This window comes from Dermacentor albipictus, chromosome 8 (genome assembly GCF_038994185.2).
Source record: "Dermacentor albipictus isolate Rhodes 1998 colony chromosome 8, USDA_Dalb.pri_finalv2, whole genome shotgun sequence".
NCBI classification, from domain to species: domain Eukaryota; kingdom Metazoa; phylum Arthropoda; class Arachnida; order Ixodida; family Ixodidae; genus Dermacentor; species Dermacentor albipictus.
Window position 1 is genome coordinate 40,050,539 of NC_091828.1, and position 26,536 is coordinate 40,077,074.

At 48.0% G+C, this 26,536-nt stretch overlaps 1 protein-coding gene across 3 annotated transcripts in view; it reads right to left on the reverse strand.

The window, feature by feature from the left end:
* Positions 1-23,145: 23,145 nt before the first annotated feature.
* LOC135915231 (uncharacterized) overlaps positions 23,146-26,536 on the reverse strand; it is a 50,208-nt gene continuing 46,817 nt past the window's right edge. For all 3 annotated transcript variants that reach the window (XM_070523268.1, XM_070523269.1, XM_070523270.1), the window contains exons 2-3: positions 24,388-24,734; positions 23,146-24,078 (exon numbers count right to left, since the gene is read on the reverse strand). In XM_070523268.1, coding sequence (XP_070379369.1) covers positions 23,302-24,078; positions 24,388-24,726 — 1,116 coding nt within the window. In that variant the 5' untranslated portion in view covers positions 24,727-24,734 and the 3' untranslated portion in view covers positions 23,146-23,301. The remainder of the gene's footprint in view (positions 24,079-24,387; positions 24,735-26,536) is intronic.

Consider the following 26,536-nt stretch of genomic DNA (forward strand, 5'->3'; position numbering starts at 1 on the left):
GTGTTATAGTGCCTTAATTGCAGCTATCTAAGCTAACTTAGCCTGATTTACACCCAATGTCGCGCGTTAGACTTCCACAACAGTCCGTGGGTACGAGTGCTTTAATTACATCTATCGTAATTAACCGTGACAAATAACCCAGAAGGTGGTGGGCTCAGCTCCCACCATAGGCCGTGTTTGCGTGCCTGAACTAGATCTATCTTAATTAATTGGGGCTAATTGACTCCAAAGATTGCGTGTTCGGCTCCCACCGAAGGCTGCATGTCCGCGTGCCTTAATTATTTCTATCATAATTAGTTGTGCATAATTAACAGTAACAGTCGTGGCTTTGAGTGTCTTAGTTAACTATACTCTATTTAACTTTGTCGTAATGAGCATCGCTCTAATTAACACCTAAAGGTCACGGGTTTGAGTGCCTTATTACACCACTCTTTTATTGGGAAAGCAATACTGCTCGCACTTTCGGCCCATCGGTGGTCGTGGCGCCTCCTTGCACAGCTGCGCGTCACGTGACCGTGTGACGTCACGCCAGACCGAGAGACGGGCCCCAGCACGAGACATCGATGGTGGAGGTGAAGCCTTGCGCGCCGCTGCTGCGGCGCTTCTGAGAGAGGGCGCTCGCTGGTGTGACGTCACGCTAGGAGGATAAACGGGCGCTACAGCTCGGCTCCTCGCAGTGGTCGGCGCGCCGCCTTTCGCTTTGTCGTATGATGCTTAGAACGACAGAAAGCTGAGCTAGTTGGTAAGGATTCATTATGCAAAATAGAAGTGAGGTGGGCAGACAGGACACAAGAGTAGAGAAGTAGACAACACGAACGCCATCCACTTCTCTACTCTTGTGTCCTGTCTGCACTCCTAACTTCTATTTTGCATAACGAATGCCGTCTATCATCTGAAGGGAGCACTGAGGCGAAAGAAGAAGATACAAAACTCATCTGCGCATGCGCATGCCTTCTCGCCTCAGTGCTCCCTTCAGTTGATAGTCGGCGTTCGTGTTGTCCACTTCTCTACTCTTGCGTCCTGTCTGCACGCTTCACTTCTATTTTGCATAATGTCGCATGATGTATAGCCATAAGTTTAACAAAGGGCAACCATGTCCACACCATCAGCCGAACCAAGGCGCAGCCAAGGGTATTGATTTCGCAATCTTGTAGGCTTAACCTACTAAGCCTTCAGCTAATTTTTTAACCTGTGTCCTAATTTACGTTCTCTTAATTACCACCACAGCAAGTGAGTGTGGCGGCCGCCAAAGGTCGTGGGTTCAGATGCCATCGAATTTTCCTCAGATACTGCCGGGTGGGCAGTATTTCGACCTGTGAGCCTCTCAAGGCTTTCGCCTTAATAATATATCTTGAGATTTTCTGGTCAAAACTGCTATCTGATTATGAGGTTGCGCCGTAGTGGGGAAACTCCGGAATAACTTCAAACGACTGGGGCACTTAAACCGGAGGCGTGGCATAGGAGGGATTCCGGCGTTCCGCCCCCAAAGAAATGTTTCCGCCGCTGCTAGGATCGAACTCACGACATCGTGTTCAGCGGCACAACGCAACCTCCACAGAGCAATTACTTCAATGTATGACGAGGACGAATCAGAGGTCCATGCTTCCATTTTTTTTAAACAGATTACGGCTACAATGCGAAGTCAACATATACATTCCCAGCGGTCGACCGTTCAAGGACCGGCTCTGCCTTATCTGCAGGTAGCCGAGTTACCTGCCGATAAGTCCGATCACATTGATAATGACCATAAGGAATTTATATTCGTGGAGGAAATTTGAAAGAATAAAGATGACACCGGGCTACTTCGAGACGAGCAAGTGGCAGAATGCGTAGGCGTACTTAGCTCACTCCAGTGGAGTTTTGGCTAAAACAGGTTGGCGGGCTAGTTGGTTAGCATCCATTATAGAGTGCACGTCTGAGAGATGACGTAGAAAGAAACCGGTACACTGAGGCAGCACTGAAGGTGTATCTCTTCCTTTCTACGTCCTCGTTCAGTCGCGCTTACTCACTCTATCACGGAGTATCGGTATCACAGATTTCTGAAGTGTAGGTGGCAATGCACGTAGGGTAAACCTATTCAATAGCGTGAAAGACCACATTGTGGCTTATTAGCCGGCTACATGTCCCCCGCCAGGTTACGGCTAACAAAGTGCAGAACACTTATACCACATGGCATGACAAACCAACCAAATGTCCATACAAGTGTTACAATACATTTGCTCTTGAGGCTGCAGACAGTAGACCCAAAAAGAAGTACCACGAACTTATTAACTTTAAACGCTATCTCTTGCGATATTACGCGGTCAACATGTGGTAATAAAGTTCGCATGGTACGTTCTTGTTGACAGCTTCGTTATTCCTTCCAAGCAGCTGGCTATAGAGTTGTGCTTAGCAACTTGCGATTCGCTGATGATATTGCCTTGCTTAGTAACTCACCCTTATGAAAATGAACCATGAGTTTCTGTGGAGGATGTGATGTGTTCCTAAGGTGACATCAGACATTCATAAGGAATGCATCGTCTAATGTTTTTTGGCACCACAAGTACATCAGAGACTCAAATGACAATGCACCTTAGGATTTCTGATGAGAGGAGTGTACAGCTTTTTTGTGTTATTGCTAATGTCAAAGTACATCATATATGAATGTGTACGATGCCAAGTCGCGAAAAATTCTTTGTAATGCGATAGCATTAAATGGCTCATGAGCCGCAAAATCCGGCATTGTCGGCGTGAGCACTCGATGTACAAAGAGGTTACAAACTCTCAACCTTTCATGGGAGTCGAACTAACCTACCTTTGGCGGCAATTAAGGCTACGAACCCACGACCTTTGGTGTTGATTAAGGCACCGTTAATTAAGAATGTAATTGAAGATATGGTTAATTAATGCACTCGAACGCACGTACGACTCTTAGTGGAAGTCGAAGCCTGTTAATTAATATGTTAATGAAGGCGCAGCTGATTATTATGTTGTTAATTAAGACACTCGTATCCACCACCCTTGGTGCTTATGAAGGCGCTGTTAATTAACGCGCAGTTAAGATGCAGTTATTTGAGGCACTCGAACCCACGACCTTTGTTAATGATGACGATGCTAATTAAGGTACAGTTAATTACGATCTAGGAATTAAGTCACTCGAACACATTACCTTGTGTGGGAATCGCACTCACGACCATTGTTGTTAATGAAGGCGATTGTAAGCCCCGCTACGGGCGGCTGCAAAACAAACCCATACGGACGGCGCGGGCCATCTGGGCAGGGGACATGCGTCTCGACGAGATTATTTCCACACTTGAGTAATGGCTGTTAACGGTTGACCCAGAGCGGGGCCTTCCAAGCAAGCAGAGTAGCCACGCCGTCGGCACCCAGGGCTGCCGCACAGTTCGGGGAGCGCAGAAGGCCATCAGCGCCACATTAGCGGTCGCGCCTCACAGTAAAAAAGGGAGCTTCGGACCCCCGTCGCATTGTGCTTCCTGGGGATCCCCACAGGCGTTTCCCTTGCGCGCGGCCGGCTGGCGGGGGTAAACTCCTTCCCAGCTGGGATCTCCCCGACTGGGCGTCAAACGCCGTAACGGGTGGGCCCGTCTGACTTCCGCGGTGCTCTCATCGGCGCCCTTGAAGAGTGCTTGGTTCGGGTCTAGCCGCGGGCAACGGAGATAGCGCGGCCTCAAGCAGGCGCGCCAGCCTCATTGACTTTGACGGCTTTGCACCGCGCGCTGACCGGCGTAGGGATTCTTTGAGCCGCAAAAGACCCTGCGGTTTTGTCTCGGTTCCGAGGCGCCGTGGGAACGTCTTCTTCGGCTTACGGCCCGGACACGAGGCCGACCTCGGCGGGTGGGCAATTATCCCGGGCTCCTCTGTGACAGTTTGGCTTGCAAACAATTGCTTGTTTAGGGCGCCGCATGGCCTGCGGGTTCTTGGAATCCGATCGCGTCGCGCACATGTTCGAGCACTGGAAAACATGGTCCCGACGTTCCCAGGCTTTAGGGATTTGTGAATGTATTTTGTTAGTCAGTGCTTGTTGCGCCGGCTGTGCTCGAGAGCCGTTGCTCGGAACTTGCGATGTGTACAGCTGGCATGACCCTCACCCCTTTGTTGTTGTATATTGTGTATTTCGGGTGAGGATTCTGCACTGTGAACTGTACTAAAAAAGATGTTCTTTGACTTTTGGTTGTTCGACTGGCCAATCCCGCACGCAAGTTCTGCTGAACGCAGTGATTGGTGAATGGATTGTCCAGTTGAGACGCAACCCGGTGGCAATTCGCCAGCTATGATTGTGGGCGGAGCGTTACGTCTACAAAATGCGGACGCAGCGCTCCAAAGGGGAGTTCTGGACCTGGCTTCGGTGCTAAGCACCATCGGCTCTGCCGAAATAGGGTCGCCCTATGTGGTCCAAACCAGTGTAACAATTTGTAACCGATGTACTGTTTGAAACTATGCAATCTTGTAACCGAACTTTGTAATTTTATCTGTAAATACAAGTTTTTGTTCGTTTGTTACTGCAGCGGCTTTGTCTTTTCGAACCTAAGTCACCCATTGAGCCACCTGTGCAGACCGTCTCTGACGGTGCGTCTCGGACGCCGACGGTGGGGGTGAATTTCTACGAACCAATCGAGCGATCGTTTTGGCATCGAATTCTTACTGGCGCAGTCGACAGGATAGGTTCGGAAGACCAGCTAAGCGCTATCAAGACAGCGGTACATCTGCCAGAGTGGCATCCTAAGAGCTAGCAGCACCTCCGGTGTCTGCAATTGGCTCAAGCCTTGGAGGAGGAAGCTAAACAGCAAGTCATCGCTAGGCGACGTACCTCAACGAGTAGGACGTCGAGGCGCCGACTCAACCCCAGCAGGGAAGCAGCCCGAGCGAGAGCCACGCAGAAAAACCTCGACCTTCGTCCACCTGTGATCCTCGTCTGAAACGTGAGTTTCCTTTCCTCTTACTGTTCAGTCACTGCGGGGCTTCGAAGCTAACCATGATGCAGAATCACAGGGACGATGAGGATGGTCAGAGGGAGAGGGGTAGCAGCGATGGTGAAAGCGAGCCCTTTCTGTCTGAGCGGGAGATGGAGTTTAGACTAAAGATGGCTCAGGAACGTCGCCGGAGCCTTGCCCTTGAACTGGAGCTCGCCAGGGCACGTACAGCATCACCGTCGAGTGGTCGGGACGGCAGTGGCCGAGCGCTTGAGAATGACAGGAACACGGAATGGCGTAAATATTCAAAATTATTAGTTGGTGCTTTCCCCAAATTTCCCACAGACGCTGAGGTCCCCATTTGGTTCGAATCTGTAGAGCACACCTTGGAGGCCTACGAGGTGCCGCGAAGCTGTTGGGGTCAGATAGTTTTTCCGCTCCTAGCGGAGCGCATTGAGTACCTGTCAACACGTCTGACTCCCGCACAGCACCGTGATTATGAAGCTTTAAAGGAAGTCGTCCTTGATGAGCTGCAGTTGCCTCCCCTTGAATATCAAAAACGGTTTTTTGGGGTACGGAAGCGGAAGACCGAGACGTGGAAGAGTTTCACGACTCGTCTTGCCAGCTACCTAAATTTTTATGTGGCATCAAGAGACGTGTCAAATTTTGCGGAGCTGCTAGAACTCTTGGTGGCTGACCAGCTGAAAACAGTGTTGTCGGAAGAGGCGCTCAGGTACGTCAGGCTACGAGAGGGTGCAGGGTGGTACAAGGCCTCGGAAATTGCTAGACTTTTGCAAACTTTTGAGGACGCTCACGGCCGTGTAGACGTACCTAAGGGGCAACCTCGGGACACCAGCACTAAGGGCCCGGAAACTACAACTGGGAACCGCAGCAGCAGTGGTTTGGTTTCGCACCAAGGGCAGAGGACAAAACCGAAACCACCGTATCCACCCGCGGGACAGCAGAGGCCAACAGTTTGCTTTGAGTGCGGGTCAGCCGGGCACATTAGGCCAAATTGTCCCCGCATCCGCGAAAGGCTGGCGCACACGGCCGCCCAGCAGGAACAACCAGAGAGGCTCACCGCGCGGGTCGCGCTAGAGAACCCAGCTGTGGGTGACCGCTTGTTGTGTGTAGCTCTCAATTGTAGAGGCCGAACAATGAAGGCAATAGTGGATACGGGTGCCGAGATAACTGTAGTTCGCGAAAGTGCCGTGCCGCCGGAATTAGCACAGTCGCATGGCAGTGTAAATCTCCGCGCAGCTTTTGGCGAACGAGTTGAAGCGAAACTCGTGGCGCTACCCCTGACACTAAAACAGGGCCAACCCGTGTTTTCCAAAGTGGAGGAGGCGACGCCAGTATTGTGCGCACTCACGGATAAGCTGAGCGTGAGCGCGGATTGCCTGCTCTCAGCAGAGGACTGGAGCGCGCTCCAGCAGGGTCGGGACGAGGCTTGCGAGCTGCCCACCAAAAAACTCCCGCCGAGCAGCAGCGAGGAGCTGGTTACCGCCGTAGGACTGGATGGGGGACGGGTTGATCCCGAAAACCCGGTTACCGGTGTGAGCAAGGCCGATGCGCTGCATCCGAACGAGGAAGGAGCACCAGAAGAATCCAATTGTAGCTCCGATACAGTGAAGGGTGATGCCGGAACGTTACGTGAGGAACAAAAGAGTGACGCCACTCTCAGCAGGGCCTGGAAAAATGCGGAAGAAGGAAGGGGTGGCATGATCGTTATTGATGGTCTGCTTTACCACCGCGACCACGTGTTGGGACAGCCGGTAAAACAGCTAGTTTTACCTACGACGCGGCGCGCTGAGGTACTTAGTCTCGCCCACGAGTCATGCTGGGGCGGCCACCTTGGCTGTCGCAAGACGAGAGCGAGGATTAAGCTTAGTTTCTTTTGGCCAGGCGTCGAAAAAGACGTTCAGGCATTCTGCAACAGTTGCCACGGGTGTCAAATCAGAGCAGACAAAAGACAATCAGATCGAGTGCCCATCACGCCTCTAGTAAGGCCGCAGTACCCTTTTCAGAAGGTAAACCTAGACATTATAGGGCCGATCGATCCCCCTAGCAGTCGCGGCCATCGCTACGCCTTGTGCATTATAGATCTTTTCTCCCGCTGGCCTGAGGTCGTGTGCCTCACATCATTAACAGCTAAGGCAACCTGCGACGCGATGTTAGGAGTTTTCAGCAGAACCGGGATACCAGAGGTAGTTTGTTCCGATTGCGGAACGAATTTTACCGCCTCACTCACCAATGAGTTTCTCTCGCGCCTCGGCTGTTCACCTCGCTTTTCCACGCCCGACCACCCGGAAAGCAACGGAGCGGTGGAGCGGTGGAACCGAGTGTTCAAAAACATGCTGTTTCACGTGATCAGCAAACAGGGGAGAGAGTGGGATAAATTTGTCCCTTTCCTGTTGTGGGCCTACAGAGAAGTCCCGCACGATACTACGGGCGTGTCGCCATTCCGTATGATGTATGGGAGAGAACCGGTCGGCCCACTCGCCATATTAAAACGAACGTGGTCAGGGGAGCAGGAGGTGCCCGCTTTGGTCGCAGATAGACCCTCACAGTACATGCAGAAATTGAAAAAGCAGCTGCAGATAGCAGCTGAGGCGGCCGACTTGACTACGACCAACCAGCAGAGGGCATATGCCACTCAGTACAATCTCCGCACGAAAGAAAAGGCATTTCAGGTAGGGGACCAGGTGCTTGCGTTCGATAGTAACCGCCTTGGTAAGATGTACCCAAAGTGGCTGGGACCTTGCACGGTCATGGAGAAGTACAGGCAGCACTCTTATTACATCGAAACCCCGGAAGGAAGGCGCATGCTCGTTCACGCGAACCACTTGAGACCGTACACGTCTCGTGTAGCTAGCATAGGCGTAATATTCCACGACGACCGCGAGTTTGGAGAGGTGGAGTACACGCCGCGTCCGGGTAGGGTTCTCGGCACTACGGCCCTCTTACCCGCAGACAGTATATCACATTTGGAACAGCCGGAGCGAGCGTTAGTGAGTGAGGTGTTTCAGACACATGCCGCCTTGTTTACGGCCGAAATTGGGATAGCGCGGGTGAACGAGCACCGCATAAAACTGATGGAAGGAGCCGTGCCAAAGCGTTGCCGCCCCTATCGCATTCCGGTAGCCCTGAAAAGCGAAGTCTCCAAACAAATATCGGAACTACTAGAATTAGGGTTGATCTATAGGTGTGAAAGCCCCTTTGCACATCCGTTGGTGTGCGTCCCCAAGAAAGACGGCACAGTGAGACTTTGTGTTGATTATAGGAGTTTAAACGCGATGACCGAGCCAGACGCATTTCCTATGGGATTCCCACAGGATTTAATAATGAACGTCGGACAGGCTAGTCATATTACCCTTATTGATCTCCGTCGTGGTTATTGGCAGGTGCCCTTAGCGGACGACTCGCAGCGGGCTGTGGCGTTCGTGTCACACTTGGGTCAATTCGCTTGGAGGGTGATGCCATTCGGTCTCAGGAACGCTGCAGCTAGCTTTCAGAGAAGCATGAATCAGCTGTTAGCACAGCACGAGGACTACGCCTGCGCATATTTGGACGACATCGCTGTTTTCAGCAGGTCGATACAGGAACATATCCGCCACCTTCACGCTGTTTTCTCAGCTCTGACATCAGTGGGATTGGTAGCGAACCTCGAAAAATGTCAGGTGGCCCGTGGATCTATCCGCTATCTTGGGCATGTGGTAGGCTCCGGCAAGCATGGCCCGGACCCTACTAATCTCGCAGCCATCAAGGGACTGCAGGTGCCGCGTACTAAAAAGGAATTGAGAAGCGTCCTTGGCCTCTGTGGGTATTACAGGGGATACATTTCAAATTTCGCGGCCATAGCGAAGCCGCTCACGCAGATGACGGCTAAACACGTTCCCAATTGCATTCCGTGGTCTCCTGAGGCCAACGAGGCTTTCGAAGGTCTCAAAGGTGCTCTGTGTAGTGCCGTAGAGCTGGCGACTCCAGACTCAAGCAAGCCATTTTGGCTGTTCACCGATGCCTCTGCAATTGCCGTGGGCGCATGCCTAGCTCAGATGACCGACAATGGCACAGAGTGCCCCATTGCTTTTGCCAGTCACCGCTTCACGCCCACTCAGATGCGGTGGTCTACGATTGAACGCGAGGCATTTGGCGTCATTTGGGGTCTCAAAAAGTTTGACACGTGGGTGTTTGGCAGGAAAATATTTGTAGTATCCGACCATAACCCTCTTGCGTACCTCACTCAGTCCACGCCTCAGGGAGCAAAACTTACGCGTTGGGCTTTAGCGCTACAGCGCTATGATGTAGTGGTGCGACACAGAAAGGGAATCGCACATACTAACGCCGACGCACTTTCGCGTCTGACGAACCATTGCTGGGAAAAGTATGTAGAAGACAGGGAACCCGCAGTGACGAACAGTGGAGACAAGGGAACAAGTGTGGTGTGATGTGATATGACTGCGGTAACCACACAGACGACCTTGGACGATGAACTCATGCTGCCGCATTTCTGTGTGTACCTTGTTGTTTTAGTGTTTTTTGTTTTGGCGAGTGTCGTCATCTAAGCTCAATGATGTATGTTTGTATGTTTTCCTCCCAAGATAGAGGCTGACAGTGTCCTTCCGGCTCATATTTGTACGATACTGCATATTATAGTTTCAGGACGCGAGCCCTGTTGCATCAGGGAAGCCTTACTATTTGTTTCGTTTGTGTATTTGCTTTGTGTGTTTTTAGGTTGTACCTATTTTACGGTGAAACTTATTCATGTGTTCACACTTTCTACGGAATGTGTCGCGTAGAGTGCTCATCATATGGCGCTGGCATTTATTTGTGTTGTTTCAGTAAGCGAGCCACCTTACTTGGGCGAACCAGCGGGCCAGCTTACTGTCATGAGCAAGGCGCGGCTCACGCATTTCCTATGTGTGCGAACTCAGACCATCGTTAAAACGCGCTGCCTAAGATTGGTTGGTAACTTTTAATTGTCAGGTCCAGATGCGGCGTATGTACAAGTTTACACGCAGCATGCTTTTGTTTTGGTTTGTTTTGGTTTCTGCTTCGACAACACTGTAAGCGAGTTGTTGTCTCGTCTTGGGTGGGGGGTGTAAGCCCCGCTACGGGCGGCTGCAAAACAAACCCATACGGACGGCGCGGGCCATCTGGGCAGGGGACATGCGTCTCGACGAGATTATTTCCACACTTGAGTAATGGCTGTTAACGGTTGACCCAGAGCGGGGCCTTGCAAGCAAGCAGAGTAGCCACGCCGTCGGCACCCAGGGCTGCCGCACAGTTCGGGGAGCGCAGAAGGCCATCAGCGCCACATTAGCGGTCGCGCCTCACAGTAAAAAAGGGAGCTTCGGACCCCCGTCGCATTGTGCTTCCTGGGGATCCCCACAAGCGTTTCCCTTGCGCGCGGCCGGCTGGCGGGGGTAAACTCCTTCCCAGCTGGGATCTCCCCGACTGGGCGTCAAACGCCGTAACGGGTGGGCCCGTCTGACTTCCGCGGTGCTCTCATCGGCGCCCTTGAAGAGTGCTTGGTTCGGTTCTAGCCGCGGGCAACGGAGATAGCGCGGCCTCAAGCAGGCGCGCCAGCCTCATTGACTTTGACGGCTTTGCACCGCGCGCTGACCGGCGTAGGGATTCTTTGAGCCGCAAAAGACCCTGCGGTTTTGTCTCGGTTCCGAGGCGCCGTGGGAACGTCTTCTTCGGCTTACGGCCCGGACACGAGGCCGACCTCGGCGGGTGGGCAATTATCCCGGGCTCCTCTGTGACAGTTTGGCTTGCAAACAATTGCTTGTTTAGGGCGCCGCATGGCCTGCGGGTTCTTGGAATCCGATCGCGTCGCGCACATGTTCGAGCACTGGAAAACATGGTCCCGACGTTCCCAGGCTTTAGGGATTTGTGAATGTATTTTGTTAGTCAGTGCTTGTTGCGCCGGCTGTGCTCGAGAGCCGTTGCTCGGAACTTGCGATGTGTACAGCTGGCATGACCCTCACCCCTTTGTTGTTGTATATTGTGTATTTCGGGTGAGGATTCTGCACTGTGAACTGTACTAAAAAAGATGTTCTTTGACTTTTGGTTGTTCGACTGGCCAATCCCGCACGCAAGTTCTGCTGAACGCAGTGATTGGTGAATGGATTGTCCAGTTGAGACGCAACCCGGCGGCAATTCGCCAGCTATGATTGTGGGCGGAGCGTTACGTCTACAAAATGCGGACGCAGCGCTCCAAAGGGGAGTTCTGGACCTGGCTTCGGTGCTAAGCACCATCGGCTCTGCCGAAATAGGGTCGCCCTATGTGGTCCAAACCAGTGTAACAATTTGTAACCGATGTACTGTTTGAAACTATGCAATCTTGTAACCGAACTTTGTAATTTTATCTGTAAATACAAGTTTTTGTTCGTTTGTTACTGCAGCGGCTTTGTCTTTTCGAAACTAAGTCACCCATTGAGCCACCTGTGCAGACCGTCTCTGACGGTGCGTCTCGGACGCCGACGGTGGGGGTGAATTTCTACGAACCAACCGATCGATCGTTTTGGCATCGAATTCTTACTGCGATATTAATTGAGGTAACGTTAATTAAGATATAGGCAATTAACACCCTCGAGCCCACGATCTTATGTGTTAATGAAGGTGGTGTTAATTAAGGCGCAGTTATGATACAGTTATTTGAGGCACTCGCACCCACAGCCTTTGTTAATGATGATGGTGCTAATTAAGGCACAGTTAATTAAGATCTAGCAATTAAGTCACTCGCACCCAGTACCTTGGGTGCGAATCCAACCCACGACCTTTGTTGTTAATGAAGGCGATGTTAATTAAGGTAGTGTTAATTAATATAGTCAGTTAAGGCGCTGGATCCCACGGCGTTTGTTGTTAAAGGTTATGTTAATTAGGCATATTCGATTAATATATAGTTACTGAAAGCACTCGAACCCATGATCTTGTGTAGGAGTTGTGCCCACGAATTTTGTCGTTAATGAAGGCGATGCTAATTAATGTACAGTTAATTAAGATATAGTTGATGAAAGCACTCGGACACATGACTATTGGTGGGAGTCCAACCCGTGACCATTGGTGTTAATGATGACGATGTTAAGTAAGGAACCGTTAATTAGGATACAGTTAAGTAAGTCACTCGGACCCTCGGCCTTTGGTGGAAGTGGTTCCGATTCATCGTTAGGGACAGTCTAAGAGACAAAAATGATGAAAACGATATAACACAGCGTGAGCGCCGAGTACTCAGGAAACGCTTCCGATATATCAGGGCTAGGCACAAAACAACGACGTCATTTTCTTTCCTTTTTAAAGAGCACTGTAAGATGGTGTTACCCCGTTATCACATTTGGTAAACAGTGCAATTCTATAGCGTATGCCTTGTTCTGAGCAGTTTGATTTCTCGGATGTGTTACTAGTCTTTAAGTGGCAAACCGACAATTGTGCAGATTGACATGATCATGACATGGAAAACTGCGCGTAAAAAATTATGGGGTTTTACGTGCGAAAACCACTTTCTGATTATGAGCTAGGCACGCCGTAGTGGAGGACCCTGGAAATTTCGACCACCTGGGGTTCTTTAACGTGCACCTAAATCTAAGTACACGGGTGTTTCCGCATGTCGCCCCCATTGAAATGCGGCCGCCGAGGCCGGGATTCGATGCCGCGACCTCGTGCTCAGCAGCGAAACACCATAGCCACTGACCAACCACGACGGGTAAAAAGAAAAAAAAAACTGCGCGTAAGCGTCTATTTGCTGGAACGCACTGTAGTACTTGGTTGAAAGCACATCGTACGCCAGCGCACATTTCTGGCATATACCACATAGGACAAATGCACGCTACCGAGACATGTGGGTTTTTCGAGGAATCTTCGTGGATAGCACGATCAACACAGAAGGCACGAGCGACAGTAGTGCAACCCGCGCAGATTAAACGCACTAACACGAAAGCAAGATACGGAAGACAGGGGCGTAAGCTGCGCCACACGAGCAGATTTGACGCTTTCCGACTGACACTGTTGCAACTGGCACTAAAACATCGCACACTGCACACATGTGTCCCTCGGAGATCACGTCAACGATGTCTGAGGCCATATAGTTGATGTTAACGACAGCAGGAGGTTATTTAAATTGAAGTGATGGCGCAGGTAGCACGGGGAGCAGCGAAATGCGTAATTCACGGGTTTTATGAGAGGTCCCCGAAGCGAAAATCGTTCGAATAACGTCACCGCAACGGCTTTCTATAGGGCTAACATTTTCAGATCTCGGAGGCCATGCTTTTGCTGTCTGCAGATATCAGAAACGATTCAAATTGAAAATGCGTTATAGAATTTCTTTCTATGCCAAACTATAGCTTACAATATAGACTTATCTGCGGTTCTGCTTGTCTTGCAACAGCTATGCGCAATTAGGCAGCCGCACAAATCCTCAGATGACGCTAGCGGAGGCATTGGCCGGCCCCAGCGGACCTGTTGGTGGCGCCACCCACCATCCCGTTTCCTATCCAATCCAATCCAATAAGCCTGTCGCTCTGTTTACGAGTCGGTCTCGGTCGGGCGTGCGAGCTGCAACGATGTGCTTGTTTGATCGTGTTTTTGTGTTTGCTGTAACTAAATATGACTTAGTTCGCGTGCGCATAAGTGCCACAGACAACTTGTGTCTCGCTGCAAACTCGCCGTGTGCGTGGCGCGCCAGCCAAATGTGGACCAACGATGTTCATGCCGTGGAGTGCGTTCCCTTTGTCTCTGGTTGTCGTGGAAAGTTGGGTGGACGTCGCGAAGAAATAATGCGTATTGTTAGCGTGCCACTGCTCCTCCACTATGCACCGGTATGTCTGCTGGGAGTAACATCAAAGCATCGGCAACTTGGAGGGCGCTTTTCGACCGCGTCGTGCCAATCAAAAGGTGAGTAACCGTGCTTGCTAACTACACACGTGTTGTGCGTGCTTCTCGGTGTGGGCATAGGTTGCCTTGCGAACGTAGGAAAGAGAACTCCCACGACAACAGTGAAACCTATGCCGATGCTTGCTGGGTGTCGGAGTTTAGTTGCGCGAATTTATTGCCATAATGCGGAATTGAAAATCTTGATAAGCGTTTTCTTCTGATGAGAAAGATTAAGTTCGGAAATAATCGTGTTCATCATGCGCGCTTGTGCGTGAGCTCCCGCATTTCTGCTGATGTCGCATAATAACGACTCATCTACCTCTTGACCGATTCTCACTGCAATGACGTTTCCTCGCTTATAAATGATTCGACGTTGTAGATAACCTCTGCTTACAAAGTTTTCGATTTAGGAGTAGTATTAGGAGAAAAGAAATGTAAGCAATCACAGCGTGCTACTGGTACAGGTTTGTTTTGAAGGGGTGTTGCCATAACTTTGACGTAACTAAACATTACAAGGGATAGTCACATAAAGTCATTAAAGAAACTCTAGAATCGTTATGTAAACAAACATTCATGTAATGCGCTGCTGCTGCGTGTAAAATTTTGCCTTGTTGAAGGGGTCCCCGTTATCGTGACATTCATCAGTGACTTCGACTTTGTGCTCTGTTGCCACCCTGCACCAGTGCAGGCATTGTTTTCGTGACTGTTTTTACATGCTCCTTGCATGTGTTCACGATGTGATGGTCTTATTCTGCCACAGCTATAAGTTAACACAGAATTCTCTTTGTAGTGGTGAAGCCGTGACCCACAACAGTGTCCACATAACCCGTGGCCATGGCTGCAGCAGCACGGCATGTAATCTGGATGGACATATCAGGTATGCTTGAAGTGTACGTGTTCACAAAAGTGGGCTTCGGTATCATTAGTGGATAAGTGTATCGACATATTACTTAATGAATCTTGCTAAATAGGCTAAATATTTATGCAACTTTATTCCACTTGCTGCTTATTTGTGTTTGTAGACATTATGCACACGTAATCTTGTTCTGTTAAAACTACACCTCGCATGTCCTGACGTTTAGTAGTTTTCTCGCATCAATTGCTTGGCTGCAAGTCCATTTTATTTTTGCCTATTACGCAGTATGTTTCATTCTTATTTTGGTTTTATTTGTTTGGAACTGTTTCTTATGCTGTAGCATATATTTCCCTGTTTTCCTTTCTGCTTATGATACACACATGTGCTGTTTTTGTCCATGTAAGAATTCGAAGTGTAGTGTGCCATATATGTCACAGGTCTAAGCACGCAGTGTGCATACCATTGTTTAACATTGATATTTACAATTATGTCTGTTTTGTTCTCAGAATAACTGTCACTGGCAAATACACATTTGATGAACTCGAATTTCTTGAAATGAAATAGGAAGGCCAGTATTCATTGTGCTGCAGTTACTTAAGTAGTGAGGTCTTTTCTGGTAAGCTTTCTATTTTTTCTCTCACTTTCTTCGTATTCTTTTCTTTGCAAGCTGCCCCTATTTATGCTGGTAGGCATTGTAGCAGTTGTGAGTGTGTCTAGTGCAGCAATGTCACAGCTAGGTTGCACACACTACAGGATACCAACAGATACCCATCACTGTTTTTGTGCATTTCTGAGAACCAGCTGTGTCCACTCGGCAAAACTTGTAGTGTCTATTTGAATTTGCCAATCAGTTCATGTAACTTTTCAGGACAACATTTACGCACCGAGGGAAGGGAGACCACGCAACATCACCTTGGCTAACAACTGTTTAAGTTGTAGGAAGGACTAACAAAAATAGCACTCGTTGTGCACCAGTTAATTTGAGGGATGGCAGAAGTTGTAATACAAAGGCATAAAATCATGATAAATGGTGTTTGCATAAAAAGAAGTAAGTGAATCGGCACACACTAGTTTCTATCCCTTGTAATCTACAAAGGATGCCTTTCTTCATGCATTGATAATGGGGGCTGCCTGACACTTATTGTTACTTCTGTGGTGTGCCTGACTGATTTCTCTTGCCAATTTTCATCCATGGGTGAAAACAGATAAACAATCCTAATCCGGCCTGAAGCCCCATTGCGAATATGTGTGGCCAAGTCGGACGAGCATACTGGTCTTTTGAGTGAAATATGGTGATCTCATAGGTACATATTTAGGCACCAGCCAGTCTGCACTATGTACATTTGACCACATGTGAAAGGAATACAGTACAGTGCCTCTGACACGTACTGGACAAATTTGGTGCCACCTTTAACCAAGCAACCCTCGCTTGCCTCCTTGCCTTTCTCGATTCAATTTTCAATTCAATCAGTTCATGTAACTTTTCAGGACAAAATTTGCGCAGCGAGGGATGGGAGACCACACAACATGACTGTTGAATAAAGGGGAAATGAGACATCCACCTGTTCGTAGCAATTGCTACATGCTAAACTTGGCCACGTGGTGGCCAAGTTTTGTTAATTTTCTGTGCTTTCTACCATGCAGGGTACACGTGCACTTACTTCAAGATGACGACACTCCACCTCAAGAACAGCCTCTCCTCAGTGATAAGTAGCGAGATTAAATGAAAGGAAAATATCACATACTTCTCTCCACCTTGCGGGTTTCCGCAGAACTACTACGTCAAACTCTTGCCTTTGCTTCGTGTTGTCGACAAATTCGACTTCGCCCTGCCATCTGCTAGCCGCCTGGTTAGCTCAGATGGTAGAGCGGCTGCCCCGGAAAGGCGGTGGTCCCGGGTTCGAGTCCCGGACCAGGACGAATTTTTCTTCAACTATGAGGCTTTTCTTTCGAGGAACCCGTATGGGTTTCCTTTGTAGCAATTGCTACGAACAGGTGGATGTCTCATTTTCCCTTTATTCATTACTTCTCTCCACCTTGCGGGTTTCCGCAGAACTACTACGTCAAACTCTTGCCTTTGCTTCGTGTTGTCGACAAATTCGACTTCGCCCTGCCATCTGCTAGCCGCCTGGTTAGCTCAGATGGTAGAGCGGCTGCCCCGGAAAGGCGGTGGTCCCGGACCAGGACGAATTTTTCTTCAACTATGAGGCTTTTCTTTCGAGGAACCCGTATGGGTTTCCTTTGTAGCAATTGCTACGAACAGGTGGATGTCTCATTTTCCCTTTATTCATTACTTCTCTCCACCTTGCGGGTTTCCGCAGAACTACTACGTCAAACATGACTGTTGTGCATATGCTGCCTAATTTATTTTTGCTGGAAATATATGTGCATTGCAATCCACAAGTGAATTGACAAAGGCACCCAGGCATTGGAGGCTTGCTTAGTTAAAGATACCCAAAATTTGTTTTGTATCTCTGAGGGGCAATGTAGGCTATTCTTTTGATCACGTGCATATTTGGTCCAATGTACATTGGGCACGCTGACTAGCCGGTGCCTCAGCATGTGCCTAGGAGAGCACCATAATTCACTCAAAGGACCAGTGTGCTCGTCCCATTTGACCATGCATTGACACGACAAGCTGTGCACTAGATTTAGATTGTTTATCTGTTTCGTTCGCCTATGGCAACCGATTGATACAACAAAATCAGTGAGGAATACCACATCCAAAAATGGGACATGTGTCAGTCAACGCTCATTATGATTGCATGACAAAGAGGAATACTCAATAATGGCGTGGGATAGCAACCACCATGCTTATTTATTAAATTATTTTTATGCAAGCTTGTTCATCATGCTTCTACGCATTTGTTTTTCAACTTGTGCCCTCCCTCTGAAAGCAGCGCTCGGGTTTAAATGATAAAAACACCAGACATGGTGGGGTGTATTTCTTGAATTGGATGTATGCCGTCATTCAGCAGGCCAACACATGCATGACATAGTAGGCTTGGAATGTATGAGAACTGTGCCCGTAGCTGATGCAAATATTCTGTAACGACTGGCACTTGGATGTCACTGGGATGCATTGGGTTGCCCGTGCACAAACACTCCTACGCTCATTTCCAAGCCAAGTAATTAGTGAGATTTTCTCATTCACGCTAGCAATCCACAGACACTGCTGTCCTTTGTCAAGTGGAAACCGATATAGCTGAAGTAGTTCACGAAATGTACACACGCCACAGCTGATCCACGTTGCACGTTTTTACAGCCAAGAGCAATTTCTGCTTACTGTAGTTACTGCTCCACCCAAAGGCCACACAGTGGTTCCTCAACAACTTTGTGTGAACCGACCCCACATAAATTTTTCGCAGAACTATCTATAACATCTCCAGATCGTTCTGCAGCAAGTGATACAGCATGTATTTCTGTGGTTGATTGCCAAGTTTTGTTAATTTTCTGTGCTTTCTACCATGCAGGGTACACGTGCACTTACTTCAAGATGACGACACTCCACCTCAAGAACAGCCTCTCCTCAGTGATAAGTAGCGAGATTAAATGAAAGGAAAATATCACATCCGTAACCAGACTGATACTGTGTTTTCCTTCCATTTAACCTCCTTCTGCATTTAAGAAAGCATTGATATGCCCAATAAATGTTTTTGTTAAATATCTTTCTTTGAGTAATGTCTAACATGCAGCATATGTAGGGCCCATGTAAATGTTGACAAAAGTGCTGCATCTTCGCTGGACATACATACATGCATACAGGCTGCATATATCAAGCACCAAAGACAGTCACGCACAGGTAACATATTTAAATAAGGTCTGACTGCCATTGGGACACATGAGAAAATGTTACCACACGTGGTGGCCAATTTTTTTATAGGAGTAATATGAGCACCAGCAGTCTAATGTATAAGCTCATTAGAGATTCATTAGGAAGACGTGAGAAAGTCACAAGAAAACTGCTTTGGAGCGCACATTAGGAACACATTTCATGCTCACAAGAAAAACACTCGTCAAGAATTCTACAGAAAGACGGTGGCCAATATGTTATAGAATGACATTAGGAATACATCAGAAAATTCCAAAGAAACTCATCAGAAAGTCTAATGGCTTTGATGTCAAAACTCGTCAGACTATCTTGTGAAACTCATCTCATATTTTCATAAGGGCAGGAGACCAACTGCAGTGCATGCTCTCTGACCTGGAGACGCAAACAGAAGGGTGGGTCTGAAAATTAATCTGCAGAAAACTAAAGTATTGTTTAACAGTCTCGGAAGAGAACAGCAGTTTACGATAGGTAGCGAAGCACTGGAAGTGGTAAGGGAATACATCTACTTAGGGCAGGTAGTGACCACGGATCCGGATCATGAGACTGAATTAATTAGAAGAATAAGAATGGGCTGGGATGCGTTTGGCAGGCATTCTCAAATCACGAACAGCAGGTTGCCACTATCCCTCAAGAGAAAAGTGCATAATAACTGTGTCTTACCAGTACTCACCTACACGGCAGAAACCTGGAGGCTTACGAAAGGGGTTCTGCTGAAATTGAGGACGACGCAACGAGCTACGGAAAGAAGAATGATAGGCGTAACGTTAAAGGATAAGAAAAGAGCAGATTGGGTGAGGGAACAAACGCGGGTACACGACATCTTAGTTGAAATCAAGAAAAAGAAATGGGCATGGGCCGGACATGTAATGAGGAGGGAAGATAACCGATGGTCACTAAGGGTTACGGACTGGATTCCAAGGGAAGGGAAGCGTAGCAGGGGGCGGCAGAAGGTTACGTGGGCGGATGACATTAAGACGTTTGCAGGGACAACATGGCCACAATTAGTACATGACCGGGGTAGTAGGAGAAGTATGGGAGAGGCCTTTGCCCTGCAGTGGGCGTAACTAGGCTGATGATGATGATGATGATTTTTCCGGATATAATTTCATTCAGTCCCTCTAATCTCTTTCCTTTGCTACCCCACCTCATGCTATCGCGTATATTGCTGTATACGCTGAGTATGCTGCTAATGGCGGGCCACAACAAAGAGGACAGGACAATCATGAGCCAGTGTTCGGTGTGAGTTCTGTTACGTATGAACGTGCAAATTATGGGCAGCAGGTAGTATCGTGTTTTACAGCGTAACCTGTTATGGGCTCCATTGAATAGGCGTTTTGGTTGAGGATGGTAAAGTAGCAGCTATCGCTAGGAATGAGAAAAAATATATTCCCGCCGCGATCGACCCCGTGCCCCTTGCGCGGTAGTCAGCTTCTCTGTCACTCAGACACACAGGAAATTGCTACCATATAGCGGAAAAATGCCTTGTAGGTTGTGTTCAATTGTTGCCATAGACGGCAAAGTAGAAACCTAAGCGAACAGCACCCATCTTAAGTCTCGTTCAAATTCTCAAAAACAGGTCAAAGTAGGCTGCCTCGCGAAGTCAGCATCGAAGTCAAAAAGGACACAGGCTACTTCCCTGTACAAACAATATGGCGACTATGCAGGCCGCTTTAGCAGCCGTAAGGAAGGTTTTCTGCGCGTAACAAAACGTAGAACGCTATCCTACGCCCTTAATGAAGGTTACATTGCATTTTGCATAAGTTCGCAGTGCAAATACTTAAAATAGTGAAATAATGTGTGCTTTTCTCAACTTTTCGAATGTGTGTGGTTTAGTGGCGCAAGGGCCAGATATGGCCAAAGAGCGCCAAGTTTCTCAACTTTTTGTCAGCTTTTTGTTGTCGCCGCGAGATGGCCTCACATCGCAGAAGCGTCTTCTGTACGTCTTCTGGACGGCTAGAAACGAGTTGCATTACACTACCGCGAAGCGATCTCGGCTGTCTGCGATATGACTACGTAGACTGTCTACGTTGCTGACCACAACTAGAATAGACGCACAAACGCTTTCTAGTGCGCAAGGAGACAAGCAATGTGGCATGCGCGCCGCGTAGCGTGGATGTGTTCACATTTTTGCATTGCAGTTGCATCTTATTACACCAGGAAGCGCGCCGTCAAGCAAATGCACAAGGAGCCATGCAGTGCAGTGAAGTAAGGTTTGAGAAGCAAAAAGGAGTTTAAGGTGATGTGTAGAACAATGCTACAAAAATATATCTTAAGGCAAAAGGCTTTCTAGGCTCATTGTGAAGTTTGTGTCAGCACACCTGACCGTGGAAGTGTCCGCCGAAGTGTCACCACGCCATATGAAGACGGATGAAAGAATGGAAAGCCATTGATAGTAACAGTTAGTTATTGTTAGATGTTAATACTGACTAGTAATGAGTAAAATTACTAGTAATAATTTTAATGTCGATTTATGACTCCGAAATTATCAATGTTTCTAGCGATGGCGTGTAGCGACCACAATTGATTACCAATGTCCGAAAATGCTTACTAGTGAGCAGTAATGACAAATAATGACTGAAATAGCTTTCGCCTTGCCCCTCTTAAGAGATATCGTAAGAGACCCTGTAATTTGTTGTACCTGAATAAATTAAGCTGGCTACGCGACTGCGTAACTGCGGAGTTTAAAAAGAGGTGCCAATGGATCGTCACCATACTTACCACTGATTTGTCTAACTTGTCAGAACTTGTCAAGGGCTTTGCTGAAGTTTTTAAGGACATGTGAATTGTGCGACCACCTTTGTATGTTGTAGCGCGTAGTTTCGCGTTACTGTTTGAATTTTCTTGTTTCCATTTTTTCCTCTTCTTCTTCTTTCTCCTTTTATTCCCTTGACCCCCTTCCGCAGCACAGCGTAGCCAGCCGGTACTTACACTGGCAAACCTCCGTCTTTCCTCTCCTTTGTCTCCTCCTCCTCCTCCCGTCAAATCAAGCTGTCTAGGTGACGATATCACTGCCGCGTTTCAAAGCGCATGCCAACAAACAGTCATCATCATGGTACCGTTCCACTTGCCTTCCGATGTGAGATGCGCATCACGTAGTGTCTATGAGTGCGCCCGTGAACCGCAATTGCATATTATTACATCAGGTGGTACGCCATGTAGCAGTTGCATACGTAGCGGTACAGGAAAGCTTGACGGAGGAAAAAAAAGATTATGGAGATGTATAAATATTGACTAAATGAAAAACATGTATGGTAAGTGATAAAAAGCAGACTAGGTGACCGTTTTCCGCCCTTCCGGAACGAATGGAATGCCATTATTCATGATTCTCATTAGCATCGTGTCCTGCTATACGTACTTTGCATTGCAATTAGGTCAAATTCAATTAGGTGTCCTGACAAGTAGCAGCCCACATAGCTGTTGCAGGCTAGGTCCCTGTTACCACCCGGCTCCGACGTGGGTCCGACAAGGTGCCCAAAACCAACACTATCGGCGTCGGCGTCATCATCGGCAGCAGCGGCAGCAACGTGCCGTGACACGGGTCAAGGTGACATGTGCGCCGCGTATTCTGGATACCGGTGTTTACTCTTCGGTATGCGCGGTGGCGCCTCCTCGCAAAGTACGACGGCATCGCAGCTGTCACTGCCACAGTTGTCAACAGAACACGAGGCACGAGAGGTCCACGCCGCCGACAACCAGCGCTTCGTTGGTGTCGTTCTCCGTGCAGAAGTAACTGCCATGCCTTTGCCCCCTGATCGGCTGACGTGAACCAAGAAACAACACAAAAAGTTGGACTGCTCCGTCAAGTGTCAGTTTTGCAATTTTATTGTTTCTTCAAGTTTATTATTTAGTTGGTGGAGCATTTCTGTTATCCCTCGTGTGCCGTCTGCTCAAGCCTTTGTCGTCTGTGGCTTCAATTGCTGCAACTTCAATCATTTGATGACGTTCTCATTCCGTACCGACTGAGAGCCGTGTCCGTTGTTCAATATATTCAATATTTCTATTGTGATTTAACCTTTCTAAGCTATCAAAGGTAAGCAATCGTTTCTAATTTGGGATCGGAGGCAAGGAATGTGTTCGCAAGACGTTCGTTTGTTCACTCGTCCGGCTAACGGGTTTAGGCACTGTCAAGCCTGCGTTTAAAGAAAGTTCGGCACCATGTTACACCTCTGCCAGATGTGAAAGCGAACGCCTGCTGCACACGTACACTAATGCAAGGTACTAAAACGAATGCTGTGATACGAGTAATTTCACGTATTTAACCTTTAGTAACTTAACCTTTCTGAATGACACATGCGCGCCCCTGATAACGCTTTTCTTTGCTTCTCTTGAACTAGACTCACGTATTTTCGCATATACGCCATAACCGACAAGCGCACCACGCATTTCGTTCCTTCCGAAAACATTTTTGAAATATAAATGGGAAATACGTCGTTTCCTTCTCTTTCATGTCAGTCGCCGATGTTATTATTAGCATATCATTCGTAGTGCTTCGCTTCAGTAAAGCACATGGTGGAATATTCTGCTAAAAGCAGCGCCAAAAGCCTCGTCTACGGCAGTGTACTGCACTTGGTGACAGAGACTAGATGTATAAAAAACCAGCACGTAAAAATAAATATACCTTTATTTACAATATTTACAGCATTCTACATTGCGAATAGGCAACCGGTCAGCGATATACATGCAATTATATACATATATGGATATACAGCTATAACTATACATGACTGATGAGCACATCAGCGTGAGCTGTATGCACAAGAATGAAGTCCATATACATGGGGCAAGCTATACACGTGAGTGAAGAGGAGCAACTCCGGGCCCGCTCCACTCTAGAGCACGTGGACATGCGATTCACCGAGCTGGGCCAGGTACTTGGGATCCACCCGGCAAGTCGAATAGCGGGACCGACACGAACGCCCGCTGCGGCCCACACGCGACGCTTCCTTGTAGGGCGCCACAGGGGAGAACACCGAGGGCTTGACGTCATCGAAGAAGTCGGCGACCTTGCGACCATAGACGCCGAAGTGTTGGGGGTGCGCGGCCATGGAGCAAACCATCAGCGCCACGCAGCGCCCTTCGTCGTTGGCTTGGATAAACCTAAAATAACGGCCCATCACGCCGGCGTCGACGGAACGGACTGGACGGCTGTGGTTGACGGCCGCCGACATGGTGGTCACGTTCTGCTCGAGCTGAGGGTTGTCTTGCGCAACGGTCAACTGTCGTGGCTTGACGGGGGAAACTGGAGTCGGCTCGGGATTGGAATGCAAGTGGACGTCAGCGACGGGACCAGCGCCATGACCAACGCGGAAGCCGCCCTGAACATATCCGCTTGCGTACTTGGGACCGCCAAGAATCGCGGCGGACTTACTGCCAAGGTTGTTGAACTTGCTGGTCAGCAGGTCAACCTTGGACTGCACGACGTCGGGAACAGCAACCTCCGACATGACGATCTTGGGGATCATCAGCTTGGGCACCACAATCCTTGGAAGCAGGGGAACCACTACCTTAGGGACCACAATCTTGGACACGATAACTTTGGGCATCGGCGGCAGCGTAGGAAGGCGTATCGCGGGCTTCGTCATGCTGGGCAGCCACACAACTTTGACCTGAAGTACAACAAATTAAGAAACGCATGTTGTATGAACAACTGCAGGAACAACCGAGAAAAACGACAGATACAATGAAGAGAACCGTGCTAGTAATGCTGAGTTTATCATCCTATTCAAAATCGCTTCGTCAACTTTGCAACCGAGAGCAGCCTTGGATGTGACGGAAAACAAATTATTCGCGTGAGCATTGCAACATGTAGTAAATTTTAAATTAAAAAATGCTTTAAACATCTAAACACGCATCCAGTAAAATACGAACGAGTATTTACAACTAACGCAAATTCTAGCATTGAAAGAATCGCTCACCTCGTTTTCTACATGGACTGGATTCGGAGCAGCCGTAATGGACGCGACTCTCCTAAGAGCACCCCGGACCAAGTCGTCTTCAACGGCTGCTGCGGGAGCGTCTTCGTAGCGCTCCAGCTGAGAGTCGTAGGAGATGGTGGCCCTGAAGGAACGATTACCGGTGATCATGGCGAGCGCCTTCGTAGCCAGAGACAGCTTGTAGGCGACCAGCGTCTGCGCTGCATCCTTGGCCAGGTTACTAGCCCACACGTACGGCGCCAAGGCGAGGCCCAGCTTGGCTTCGCAGACTGGGCAGAGGAAGAGGCCGAAGACCAGGCAGAAGACTCTGGATATCTTCATGGCTGTAACTGCAGAGAGGATTGAAGATTTGCTGGCTCCGTCCCTACTTTTTAAACAGTGTGCTACGAGCTCATTGGTTCAAGTGTCTGCATGACGTCGCTGCACACTGAGGCTTCTGATTCGCCGCTTCGATTACCCCCTCGTTACCTGCCATCCTCCAACTAATGCTCTACTCTCACCTTTGAACTTTTAAAATCCCTTTCCCAGACCGATTAACACGCCTACCTTCTTTTTTGCGAATGCGCCTGTTTTCCGCGGCTTTCTTCTTCTCATGTGGCCAGGTGAAAAGAAGGAAGCCCTTGGCGTGGTGGCAGTAGTACTTTACGAAAAGGCAGTTTACGAAAAGTCAAGAAAAATTTCGTTCTCCTCCTTACCTCACTTTTCTGCCGTTCGCTTCCATGCTGAGCCATGCTCCCTTACGGGCAGCAGAAATATTTTAAAAAAATTATGCATGAAGACAGGAGACTAAGTAAAAAATGTGTATAATAGTAGCCTGGGTGATATGTTTTTTTGATGGCACACTGTAATAGGAACAAAGAAGGGCCGCCTGACTGTGTTTTTATGCATTTTTATCCCAGCCTACATATTAAGATCCCAATGTTTTTTCTCCATGTGAAATAACAAAAATGACTAACGTAATCACTGCTAATTCATGCGCCCCAATTATCCCGCGACTTCCTTTGATTGCTCATATGTAGCGATCTAAAACATGTGATAAGTGGACCCAGTTGTATTCAATGTGAGCGCTGTTAACAACGGTAGTTAGCCGTGTCCCAGTACCCTAGTCAAAGACCCTGTATTATGGAAGCAAGTGATGTCATAGCTTTTTCTTTATTTTTTCATCTACACATTGAAGCGCCTGTGTTCGGTCTAAAGTTTGCCACGTGTTCATCGCATGGTCAGATCGGACACGGCAAAATGTATGGCAGGTATCATCAGGTGCGATGCGTGCATTTCACCCCGATTTTGTTCTGTCTAGTTCAGCCGGCGTAGAATCCACGATGCATGAGTTGAGCAGCGCTACGCCATGAGCAAACAGAGCCTGCAGAAACATGGCTCAAATCAGGCATAACTTAATTTCGGTGTAGTGAAGCGACATGTCCTGAATTAAAAAATGATATTGTATTGTAATCGCGCCCGATTTAAACAACTATGTAAATAAAATTGTCAATACAGCAAACATGCTTCGATATTAGGGAGCTAGCAAGCGCTGTCATTTATTTTCAGTAAATACTGAAATCGCAAATCAGCAAATAAGATTTGCACTCAGTTCCGACGTAAAGCGCCTTGATGATCGTCCATTCACGGATGAAAAATTTCTTAAAAGAGGGAATAATGCGTCTTGACCACACTTTGTTCTAAATACCTAAAAAATAGTTACCTAGAGAGATTCTATCATTATTTGCAAATATCCGTGTATGTGAGTTTGTTTTATTTATTTATATTGCACTATTCGATTAATGGATTTCTCTTGTCTGAAAATCCACCCAACGTGCAATTCTTCTTTTTTTTATTGACTGTTAGGTACGTTTACAAAAATAGCTTTATTACGAAAAAAAAAAACATTTTTAACACCTCATGCTATCCTCTCTAAATCACCGAACAAGGGTTTTTGTTTCTAGAGAGGCAGTAAATGCGCTATATATGAAAACACTATAACTGCAAACATAAATAATTTTATTATGGATAAATCACAGCATCTAAAAATTGTGCTTTAGCTTGTAATACTCCGAAGCACTGATAACATATATTTTATTACTTTAGTGTTGCGTTGTCGATAAAGGCATGCTTTTTGCGGTGCTTCCAAAGC